Below are 12257 nucleotides of genomic sequence, written 5' to 3'. Positions count from 1 at the left end.
GGTGGGTGTCTGCTCCTCCCGGCGCGGTCCTAAGCCGGTTTAGCATCTTAAGATCCATTCGGCGCTGCGAGAAAGGATTTTGAGAAGCTAAACCTGTTTAGGTTCGGGGGGGGGGGGAGAATGCCAGGCTGAATTGGGAAGACAGAAACTGAGATCAGAAGAGGGCAGTCAGTGGCAGACACCTTGCAATTGGGGCAGGGCGGTATGTAAACCGCTTGAGAGCACCTTCGTGTCTTAAGTGTTAAGTTCCTCTTTAGCTATTACTTAGTTTGAGCTGGGTGAGAGAAGGCACGTGGTACAACAATTGAAGGGAGATGTAAATAAACATAATTCACTTCAAGTAGATTGGGTTTATCATTTAAGAAAAGCTTCTGAGAAAAAAGTATAGTTGCAGCAACGGACTTCAATAATAAGTCAGTGTTTTCTACCGTAAACAGATAAACAGAATAACCATGAGTGGGCAAAATAGCAGTGGGAGCAGCAGTGACTTCGGACTAATAATAATAATAATAATAATAACAACAATAACAATAATAATAGTAGTAGTAGTAGTAATGAAGTTGGAAGGGACCTTGGAGGTCATCAAGTCCAATCCCCTGCTCAGGCAGGTAACCCTATACCACTTCCTGCTGGCTTCTCCATTGACTTTATTTGTGGGAAGATGGCATTGGAAATCACAATGAGATAACTGGGGACATTGCAATGGCCACAATTTTGCAAGTAAAACTGGTTTGAATATAGTAATGTTAAAGTTAATAAGATGCTCTTTGATCACCTCTTTGATCATTTGTGTCCCATTAAAAACAGTATTAAGAGCTCAGTGGTGGCAATGCCAAAGCAGGCTCAGATTGTACATCTGTGGACTACAACATAAATTGCTTCACAAACCAGACCACGGTTCCCACACATATATTTCAAAATGGGCTGTTGAATGGTGTTTCTCATTATCAAATCCAGTGATAAATTGTTTTATAACACCTTACTCTTCACTAAGCGATAATAACATAGCAGGAACTAAATTCATATTATTGCTCTTGTTCAAGGACAGTGTTATGCCTGTGCTGCAGAGACTAATTTGTCCTTGAATGGAGTAGTGATGAGATTTCGTTCATAAAAGGTGTGTGCATGTGAAAACGCACACTCACAACACATACAAACACACATACAAACAAACTTTTGCAGGCTTCAGATGACCAGCACCTTTGATTTTAGGAGATGTTTTAAGTCAGAAAAGTTTACAGATGTCCTGAAAAATGTAACATCCATTCAGAAGGTTCAAAAAAAAAAAACCAATGTATAATCTACATTTGCATTTTGCATTTAATCCATACTTTGATTAAGATGCAATTGGCTTGATGTACATGTAGTGCTGACCCATCAAGTCTATTTATTGTGCAAGGGAAACTCTACTATTAATGGCTGGCTTACACATTAAAGCAAAACCAAAACAATCCCACTGTTGTTTTATACTGGCCTGTTAACCGGAGTCTTTTGATACTTAAAACAGCTGCTTTTATTATACCATAATTCCAGGTGAAATTATAAATGGACCGTGGTTCAGAAAGTTTCAGTCTATTAAGAACTTGATTTATTTACTTTATGGCAGTCTGTAGTATCATAAAGTCTATAATAAATGTGTTAAATCTTTCAAATGGTACAAAACATTGGCTTAGGTCTAACAAATTCAAAAAATTGTTTCTCATGCTAATTCATATGTACTGTCCCCCAACCCTTCATTCCATAAGCACAAATCAATCAGAAATCCGCATTCTGATCCCAGAGTGTTTGGAACAATATATTTTGAATCCCAACTGAACAATGAACAATGAAAAAGATCCTTGCTTCTGCTCTCCAACTGGCTTTAAATTCAGAACTATTAATCACCTTAGGATAATCAGCTATCCGTAAGACTTCAAACACCAAAGTCTCTCAGGTCCCATGCTGTCCTTGTTGATGGGCATCTTAACCTGAAGAATTACAATCGGTAATCTGCACATGAAGGAAAAATGCAGTAGTTTGATCTTTTCCTGGGACAGGCACACATATAAATTCTAGTTGTGCAAAGTGGATTTGAGAGAGGAATTTGTTGCTGTCTCTTTAAGAGCCCAATACTGTCCTGCAAGTGAGCGCTTATAAAGGCAGGTAAGCTGATGCGCTTAGATTAAATGATCTGGCAGCCAGGCAGAAGGAAGCCGTCCACAGAATGACAGGCCATAACTGCTGGGGATACGGTCAGAAAGATGGTAGGTGATTTGCACAACCTTTCCTCTTCTCTTTTCTCTGCATCCTATCTTTTCTTCTTTCTACTCAATATAGTTTTATTGTACTGCTTGGCTTTATGCCTACATCCCGTACCCATTCCCATCAGGCAATAAGCAACAGGGAATGAAAGGGTTAACTTTTAAGCAACTTTTACATTACTGTTGGGTCAAAATATTCCCCTGTTTATAATTTTGTGTCTGGGGGACATTTGGGCTTTTTGTTCAAGTATTTTTATTAAGAAAAAAAATGTTCCTAGGCTGTAATCCCACTCAGACCTTTTGCTGGGGTCCATTCTATTGGCTTTTCCAAATATAGAAACCCATTAAAAAGATGCTTGCAAGTAATGCTGATCAAACATTATTCTGTAGACACAGTAAACCGGAGAAAAAAGTCTAGGGAACATGGATGCTTCAATGCTGATTAGGGAAGAGGTCACATTTCTCAAAATAAGGAATCGGAAGCAAATGGTCCACAAAGCACTTTGGGCCAGAAGGTGTGTGACTTGCCTTACCCTTAGGAGCAACTACTTACAATTAGTTTTAAGAAGGCAACTACTTCGGGCAGGAGATGGCAAGAAGGTGTTGGATGAGTAACTATGGTGCTTTCAGGGATAATTAAGGATGCTGATCCAAGGTTGAAGATAGAGTTCGGTCAGCACTACTGAATTCTGTATGTGGACTTGTTCTTTGTGGCTTATCTCAGACCAGTTGTGTGATAAGGGGAAAAGATCTAGCCCTGGTGATGTTCCCTAGTTTGGGTAATGAAATACCTGCAAAAAAACAACCAAGTTCAAAGAGCAACATCAAGGACCCCTCAGACATTTCATTAACCAACTAGGTAACATCATCAGAATAGGCTGGTAAATTACCATCAGCATTGATTATGACCTAGTTGGGTAACAACACATGTACAAACAAACAAACAAGCTAAAAAAACACCAAGGATCCCTAAATTTCAACTCTGAGCTACAAATATTCTCCTTTATTAGGGGAAAAGATTGTCTAACTCATCCAATTTCCTTTGAAGAGCTATTCAAAGGCTGACAACTTTCCAGTGGTGGGATTCAGATATGTGAACAACTGGTTCTCTGTGTGGATGCCTCTTCCGGAAGTCCATTCTGGGCCTGGGCAACAAAAAAATGAGCTACTGGTTCTGCTGAAGTGGTGCGAATTGGCTGAATCCCACGGCTGCCACTTTCCTAAGGAAGCAGCTGAGCATTTCATGCAGATTGTCCCCAAGCAAGACTCTTAGGTGACACCATTGACTTGAGATCTTACAAATGTCTTCCAAGCAGAGCAAGGCATGAATTGCATGTCCACCCGTAACAGTTCACTAGCATTTATTTGTTCACAGTAGATCTAAGTTAGCCTTTGATTATCACTTCCTGAGTGAACTTTCACCCAGGACTTCTTCTTCCTCTTAATCAAGATGGCAGTCTTGGGCAGAAGCATTTGGACCCCATAAAGAAGAAAGAGGGCAGACCATACCCCTCCTGGTTGATTTGGAGATACTGAAAATCATCCCAAACAAGGCAAAAAAGAGAGAGTGATTCTAGTTAACTTAGTAGTTGTTTTAAAAGTGAGCACTTTGCCTTGATGAATTGCACATTAGATTTATCTCTTCGCCCAAGATACCACTATCAACTTTATCAGATGCAATCACTAACAGCTTTATGGTTTGCACTCTGAACAAGCAGAAGTCCATCTTTGCCTTAAAAGTAGTTGCTGTTCATCATCATCATCTGACTTTTAAACTGCGCTGATATCCATAAATCTCTCCTATTTCAAATCTTTTCACAAGAAATGCCAGGAGATGTGGCTGTGACTTTTGTAAGCTACGAATCCTCCTTCTGAACTTGCAATGTTTTGCTAAAGTGACCTCCTCAACAGAAGGATTCTCTGCTAAACAAATAGGACTCCAAAAATGTAGGAAAAGAGGAAAAAGTTCCATGATTTTGAAAGACATTCTTAGCTGTTCTTTCTTTCTCCCCAAAGGACCTTCTCTATGGTATAAGTCTTATCCCATTGCCCAAGGCAGCCGTCAATCTCCAATTGATATCCTCTCCATGCAAGCTATCTATGACCCCAGTTTGAAGCCTCTCAATATTTCCTATGAATCAGATTCATCTCTTGGCATCTCCAACAATGGACATTCAGTCATGGTGGACTTCAACGATGTTGATGACAAAACAGGTGAGCGAGTTTGATTTTTAAAACCTCCCCACCCATTCACCCCCTCTAGCTTTCTACACAAGACAGCCATACTTTGTAAAATGAACCAAAGAAACAGTTAATGGCTCTGGGGTTAATTAGAATGCCAGCGATCATTCAGAAATTTATTCCATCTTTAAGGCCATTCAGATGGAAGTGATACACAGAATGTAGCCATTGGAAAGATTCTCAAGCATCTTGAGAATGAGCTAATACATCCGAAGTCTCTTTTGCAAGGGAAAAATTGCAGATCTCAGCACAGCATTAGGACTCAGTGCCCTTGAAGGGACTAAAATGGATGACTTTGCACGGATTTCAGCCAATGCATTGTTAAAATAATTTTGGACTTTAGAATTGGCCATCTTGAAGTCCGGGCTTCTGTGGATGACCCTTGGTGTTATCACATTTGCTTCCAAAGAAGGTATGAAAGCATCGCAACATTTATGGCTGTGATGTGACACTAGACAATTGTTATATACTCAATAAACCCTGGTGAAGCAAATTGACTTAATGCAGTATATGAGCCAGTCAATGAGTTTTGGAGCTTAGGCTGAAAGGAATGTACTTTACAACATGGATCTCTGTCTAGGTTTCAGAAGCAAAACCTACCATTTTGAAAGACTATTTTGTTTCTGCTGTGTGTTGTAAATAAAAAGGTAAATCTAGAAAGCGTCCTCCCTTACAGAAACTCTCTTATTGTGATCCCTTTAGTTTTTTACTTCTGTTATGTGCTTTCAAGTCCGTTTTTTACTCTTGATGACTGCCTGGATCAGTTCCTATAGTTTTCCTCGCAAGATCTTGCAAGTGGTTTTCCATTGCCTATTTCATAGGGTTGAGAGGGAAAAACTGGCCTAAGGTCACCCAGCTGATTTTGTGCCTAAAATGGGATTAGAACTCAGGGTCTCCCAGTTTCTAACCTGATACCTTAACCACTACACCAGCTGCCCTTTGGGCCAATGAAGATGGGAAGAAAGGAATACAATGATTGTTACTACTCTAATGGAACATCTATCTATTTCTGCTTTCCTTTTGGGTTCCAGCTATCAGTGGAGGCCCTTTGGAAAATCCTTATAGGCTGAAACAATTCCATTTTCATTGGGGGACAAGCCAGAATTCTGGATCCGAACACACCATTAATGGGAAATCTTTTCCTTGCGAGGTGAGTTATTTGAAAAATGTTGACAGAGCAAAGCTGAGCACAAAAGGAAGCATAAAGAAGATGGAGCATCTGTAGACCTCTCAGATTAGCCAAAAACATGCTGAATGATCTCCCGATTTTTAAAAGCAAAGTTTTATGCCTGGTATAGATATGTGATCACTTAAAAATAAAGTTATTTTAATAGTTCTATATAAAACTGGACGAATAGGCTTGTTCTGTATCATACTTTGTTTAGCAATAATGTGAAAAACAGCAAATGGTTAATTAAATTTTACACAAGTAAAATTTCACATGACATATTATGTTTTGCTTAACTGCGGTTTATTGACAATTGGCTGGGTTCACACATGCTTATTGATAAACTATGGTTTGGAAGTTACAGTGGATAGATTCACTTAATATATTAGACCACACACAAGCAGACTGCATTTATACTGTCAGGTCTCTCCTTTTGGATCTGTTTTATTAGGACTCACTTTTCCATTATATGTGAATATCCTGCAAATCTTGCTATGTTCAGGAGTTGTTCTTTTATTTTTCCTCTATGTGGATCCAGTGGCTATAAAAAGGTTTAGTGGCAGTCACTGATTTAAGCTCATATTTTTAATTCATATATATGGATCTTTAGACTTAGAGCAGTGTTTCTCAAATCTGGAGATTTTAAGAAGTGTGGGCTTCAAAATTCCCCAGCTAGTATGGTTGAGAATTGGCTGGCTGGGGGATTCTGGGAGTTGTGAAGACCACAGTTCTTAAAGTTGTCAAGATGAGAAACATTGCTCTAGACTCTTTTATAAAGCTGGAGTTTCCTTAGCATTTTTGGCAAACTTACCTGGCAAAAATATAATTATCTGCCAAAGTTATTGGATCTTCCCAAAAAATTAACTTCCTTTTTGGAACAAAGCAATACATTTAGGTCACTATTTGATGTGGTGGAAGAACAAGACCTTGTCTGTTTAGGTTTGGGATAATGGTGTTGTCTCATTCTCTTCCCAAGCTCCATTTAGTTCACTGGAATGCCAAGAAATACACAACGTTTGGAGAAGCTGCAGCTGCCCCAGACGGCCTAGCCGTGATTGGGATTTTCTTAGAGGTGAGAATGTCAGTCTCCTGTATGTGTTGTATGCTTATCACTCAGCAGCACATGCTGTAGAGCAAGAGCGCCCAACCCTGGCAACTTTAAGACTTATGGACTTCAACTCCCAGAATTCGCCAGCCAGCCAATTCTGGAATTCCAGTCAATTCCGGAAATTGAAATTCACAGGTCTTAAAGTTGCCAAGATTGGACATCTCTGCTGTACAGCATCTGAGGTCACATCTTTCCTATGGTGTCATGTGAGTTGTTTGTTTTCTTCAATATGTTATATAAATCCAGCCCTTCTGATATGAAAGTCCAGAGGACTCCAGTAAATAGCATATTTCCAACCAACAGATTTAACTAAAAGGGATAATGCAGCTACAAAAGCTTGTAACTGTTAAATAAAATCTGTTAGTTGGAAAAGAGAGTGGCCAGGCGCCTCTTGAACTTTGTTTTGGCCACATCAGCTCACACAACTCTTCTGCTACAGTGTCTGCAATGCTACGAGTTTCTCTCTGTGCAGAGATGAACAGCTTTTCATTTTGAAAGTGTATAACAGGAGGCTATCAAGTCTTCAAGGATATTTTATTTATTTGTTTCATCAAATAATTGATGTGCTGCAATTGATATTCCACCATTTTGCTAGGGTACAACTCAAAGCAAGATACATAAGCACTCTCCTACTGTTTTTCCCACGTGAACAAAATCGGGAGGTGAACTGGGTTAAGAGAGAGAAGTGCCAAAAACATGGCTTTGAACAAGAAGAATATGACTGAGTGAGTTAGTGGCATTAGACACCCCACCTCAGAAAGCCATTCCAGGCACAAGGGAAAGAAAAGGGAAGATGTGATCATTACTCCCCTCCCTTTTATTGTAACCTCAGTGTGTTTCTAAAAATGTGAATGGTTTAAAGAGCAGAGCAGAAGTCTACAAGCCATAGAGAGAAGAATTAGAGTGGAGTGGAGTGGAGTGGAATGGAATGGAATGGAATGGAATGGAATGGAATGGAATAGAATAGAATAGAATAAAATAGAATAGAATAGAATAGAATAGAATAGAATCTGGAGGTCTTCTAGTCCAGCCCCCTGCTCAAGCAGGAGAACCTATTCCGTCTCAGACAGGTGAATGTCTAGACTCTTATTAAAAATCTCCAGTGATGGAGCGCCCACGATTTCTGGGAGTAAGTTGTTCCTCTGGTTGATTGTCCTCACTGTCAGGAAGTTTCTCCTTAATTCCAGGTTGCTTCTCTCTTTGATCAGTTTCCAACCATTGTTTCTCGTCCTTCCCTCTGGTACTTTGATGAACCTGTGCCCCTCTGCCTTGTGGCAGCCCCTCAGATACTGGAACACTGCTATCATGTCTCCCCTATTTCTTTAGACTAGCACAAGCCAAACCCAAGTCCCGTAGCCGTTCTTCATATGTTTTAGTCTCCAGACCTTTGATCATCTTACTCGCTCTTCTCTGAATTTTTTTCTTTTTTGTGATAGGGTGACCAAAACTGGCTGCAGTCATTAACTTACTCTGTATTGTAATTGCCTCTCCTTTTAAATTGTACCTTCTCTGGCCTTTTCGACATCTAGGTTGGACAAGAACATGCTTCTATGAACAGATTGACTGATGCCTTCTACATGGTCAAATTTAAAGTAAGTTTTCAAAGTAGATTGCTCCTGAATTATACGGACATGAATACTGACATTATTTCTTATTGGGTTTTTGTCTGTTATGTACACCTTTCTTTTATGTACCTTTTGAGCCAATGCTTAGATATGCCTTGGTGCCAGCCTGGTTTCCTTTTACTGCTAACTCTTCCAAACATACAGCAATGAATTTCACCAGTGATGTTCTCTCTTAATTTTCTTTTTTTAAAAAAAATCAAAATCTCCCGTGTCAGATAACACGTTCTCTTTCCTGCTGAATCTTCTCCTAGGGAACAAAAGCTGAGTTCAGATCTTTCAACCCAAGCATTCTGCTTCCTTCCTGTAAAAAATACTGGACTTATGTCGGCTCTTTGACAACGCCGCCCCTCCATGAAAGTGTAACCTGGATAATCCTGAAGGAATCTATCCAAATATCAGAGAAACAGGTAAATCTTGACGGTGAGTGATGAGGATGTAGAAGTCCCTTTTTTGAGCGGTTACTAAATGAACTGTTGTAAGTTGAAGACCAGCTGTATTGTCATCATTTCTGAATGTAATCTTTGAAAAAAAGAAGTCTTTTAAGCATCAGACAAGGGCATATTTGTTTGATTGCCACAAGCCGTGTTATATTGTGTTTTCCGTGAAACTGTTTCTTTCTTTAACTACTTATATAAATTTCTTTTTGGTTGCTATATTTTAGATTTAAAAACATTATATGTGCATTGTACTAACATGTACTCTAGAAAGAGTACAGAGAAGAGCAACAAAGATGATTAGGGGACTGGAGGCTAAAACATATAAGGAACGGTTGCTAGAATTGGGTATGTCTAGTTTAACGAAGAGAAGGACAAGGGAGGACATGATAGCAGTATTCCAATATCTCAGGGGCTGCCATAAAGAAGAGGGAATTAAGTTATTTTCCAAAGCACCTGAAGGCAGGACAAGAAGCAACGGGTGGAAACTAATCAAGGAGAGAAGCAACCTAGAACTACGGAGAAACTTCCTGACAGTGAGAACAATTAACCGGTGGAACAACCTGCCTTCAGAAGCAGTAAATGCTCCAACACTGGAAGTTTTTAAGAAGAGACTGGACAGCCATTTGTCCGAAACGGTGTAGGGTTTCCTGCCTGAGCAGGGGGGTGGACTAGATGACCTACAAGGTCCCTTCTAACTTTACCACTACTACTACTACTACTACTACTATTATTATTATCATTATTATTATTATTATTATTTTATTATTATTATGTAGCATTTTTTGTGTGTGTTTGTTTGGCTATTACGATGCTTTAATTGTTTGAAATCAAATTTTGCAAATCTGTCGCAAAAAAACCCCGCCCCAAATAACACTGGATGGGTAATCTAGTCATGCATGTTAGTGGATGAACAGAATGAAACAAAAGAAAAAAAGAAATGATGAAAGTGCTCACTTTTCTTTGGTATTGTTTGTTTGTTGGCGTGTTACCCACTGTGTTTCCATCTGTAATGCTGTTTCTCGGGTGTTTACAGATGGAGAAATTCAGATGTCTCCTTTTTACAACAGAGGAAGACGAAAAGATCCCGATGGTGAATAATTTTCGCCCCCCTCAGCCTCTTAAGGGGAGGGTTGTTCGGGCCTCCTTCAAGGTATAAAAAGATTGAATGAAAAAGGATAACGAAGAACATTAAAGAGAATTTCTAATATCAGCGGACTTTAAGACTGATTTTCATCCTAAGCTTTAAAATGCAAGACAACTACAGGACATCTACTGAGTTTGACATGATATCTTGAAAAGCATCCATACCACTCCAGACCTCCACAGAAGACGTTTTTAAGAACATGAGCCTTTCTTCCTTCCTTCCTTCCTTCCTTCCTTCCTTCCTTCCTTCCTTCCTTCCTTCCTTCCCTTCCTTCCTTCCTTCCTTCCTTCCTTCCTTCCCTTCCTGCCTGCCTTCCTTCCTTCCTTTCCTTCCTTCCTTCCTTCCTTTCTTCCTTTCCTTCCTTCCTGCCTGCCTGCTTTCCTTCCTTCCTTCCTTCCTTCCTTCCTTCCTTCCTTCCTTCCTGCCTTCCTTTCCTTCCTTCCTTCCTTCCTTCCTTTCCTTCCTGCCTTCCTTTCCTTCCTTCCTTCCTGCCTTCCTTTCCTTCCTTCCTTCCTTCCTTCCTTCCTTCCTTCCTTCCTTCCTTCCTTCCTTCCTTCCTTCCTTCCTTCCTTTCTTCCAGTTTTTTTTTTTTCCTGAACTACTGAAAATTGCAAGTGGTCTCCAAGCCTTCTCAGCTTGTCTGTGAGTTGTCCCTTGGATTATGGAAGGACCAGCATTTTGGAGAACTGAGACCATTTTATGTTCACGTTACCTGTCACCCACTGTAGAAAAATAGTTGGGATAATTTAGGAAACCAGAATGAAAAGTCCTTCAATATTTCTACTTGAAAATTAATGGGTGTTAAAAGGCAATATATTTTTCACAGCCATCAGTATTAGCTGTCCTCAGATGCGCTTTTATAGCCACAAAGCCTAAAATAGGCAATAGAAAGTTGTGCTTGACTAAAGCCGCCAATACTTCAATGCTTTGCTTGAACTTCATTGCCCTTCATGCTATATTTTTCCGCTTCAGACAATCCTTTCCGAAGATGTTTGCCAAAGATAGAGAACCATAATCCTTCAAAAATGCTGTTGAGCTAAAACTCCAATTTGGTCCTAACCAGTATGGATAATAGAGAGGGATAGTGTCAGTTAGTTTGAGAACCACGAATTCATTCCCGGCCTTTGTAAACTTAGATTCACATATCACAGCAAGTTGCAATGAGCTTAACCACATTTTCTTGAAGAGTTTACACATTGCACTGAGCTCTAACCAAGCAAATCCAACCACTGATTAACAATGGTTCTTCAAGACTTATACAGTTTTCCTTCTTTAATGTAACCCTAGAGATTTAGCCGAAGACTTTTCAAACAGTACATGTCAACTATCATTAAACAGCTAAGTTTCCAGAGACCCCGAGAAGCAGTTCAGACTCATACAGGACCCCGAGAACCCCATTTCCTCAACCATTCACCTTCGTTGGAAAATCACCCTCCCCAAATCATTTGACAGTGCAAAGTTTAAATTATTATGATGGCCACTCAGTCAGCCAGAGGTTTAGATTGGATTTGGCACATATTTCTGCCTACCAAGCACTTCTAAAGGACCTGAGATAGGTAAAGGTTGTTGTTTAATAATATTAAAGGTATCACTGTGAGATGTAAGTTGTTCCAAGTAAAGCTGCTTTTGCAGTTGACAGATGGTGATTGTGTCAATGCTGACAGTATTCAAGTGGGGCTCCAGATGGTTTTGGCTGCAAAGTGCCTATTGATAGTATTTTCGCTTTCTTTGGCCATAGTCGTTCTATTTCTATTTACAGTTTCCTTGTGATATGCATGGGAAAATCCCACGGGGGGGGGGAGGCCAAATCCACTTAGGGCTAGGCTAGGGTTAGGTCTCCATAAATTTGGACAGGAAAATGGACATTATGAGTGGATGCCTAGCACAGTGGTGGCAAACCTATGGCATAGGTGCCAGAGGCGGCACTCAGAGCCCTCTCTGTGGGCACAGCACCGTCGCCCGAGTCCTAGGCCTTCAGCTGGGTTTTATAAAACCTTTTCGCTTTAGGCCTCCGCTGCCGTGTGCAAAAAAAAAAAAAGGTTCAATCAATCAGTCAATTTCAACTTCTCGCAGGGAAAAAAAAGATATTACAAAGTTGGAATTGATTGATTGAACTTTTTAGTCCCACCCAGTCTGCTGTTACCACCGCAGCCACGCCCACTCAGTGGGCCACACCCACTCAATGGGCCACACCCACCCGGCACCCAACGATGCATAAGTGGGTTTTGGGTTGCAGCTTGGGCACTCGGTCTCTAAAAGGTTCACCATCACTGTCCTAGCACATTGGTATGCTT

General features: G+C 40.2%; 1 protein-coding gene across 2 annotated transcripts; it reads left to right on the top strand.

Moving 5' to 3' along the window:
• Positions 1-2051: 2051 nt before the first annotated feature.
• Positions 2052-10029, top strand: CA7 (carbonic anhydrase 7). Of its 2 annotated transcripts, none has more exons than XM_039327536.1 (7): positions 2052-2243; positions 4257-4454; positions 5513-5631; positions 6626-6721; positions 8287-8349; positions 8634-8789; positions 9853-10029. In XM_039327536.1, the coding sequence occupies exons 1-7, from the start codon at positions 2204-2206 to the stop codon at positions 9973-9975; spliced, it is 795 nt and encodes a 264-aa protein (XP_039183470.1). In that variant the 5' UTR covers positions 2052-2203; the 3' UTR covers positions 9976-10029. The 2 variants fall into 2 exon arrangements, with proteins under 2 accessions (XP_039183470.1, XP_039183471.1); XM_039327537.1 differs by having other exon boundaries at positions 8634-8802.
• The last annotated feature ends 2228 nt before the right edge of the window (positions 10030-12257 follow it).

This window comes from Crotalus tigris, unplaced genomic scaffold (assembly GCF_016545835.1).
Source record: "Crotalus tigris isolate CLP2741 ecotype Arizona unplaced genomic scaffold, ASM1654583v1 scf7180000024362.2655971311:6658466, whole genome shotgun sequence".
NCBI classification, from domain to species: domain Eukaryota; kingdom Metazoa; phylum Chordata; class Lepidosauria; order Squamata; family Viperidae; genus Crotalus; species Crotalus tigris.
The sequence above is the reverse complement of the archived record's forward strand: the minus strand, read 5'-3'. Positions and strand labels throughout refer to the sequence as shown.

What these genes read in the sequence shown, in the direction of transcription:
- CA7 (XM_039327536.1), top strand. Translation starts at nt 2,204, where the DNA reads ATGACAGGCCATAACTGCTGGGGATACGGTCAGAAAGATG. An exon ending in TGATTGGGATTTTCTTAGAG is followed by an intron (nt 6,722 to 8,286) that starts GTGAGAATGTCA and finishes TTCGACATCTAG; the next exon opens with GTTGGACAAGAACATGCTTC. An exon ending in TCCAAATATCAGAGAAACAG is followed by an intron (nt 8,790 to 9,852) that starts GTAAATCTTGAC and finishes GGGTGTTTACAG; the next exon opens with ATGGAGAAATTCAGATGTCT.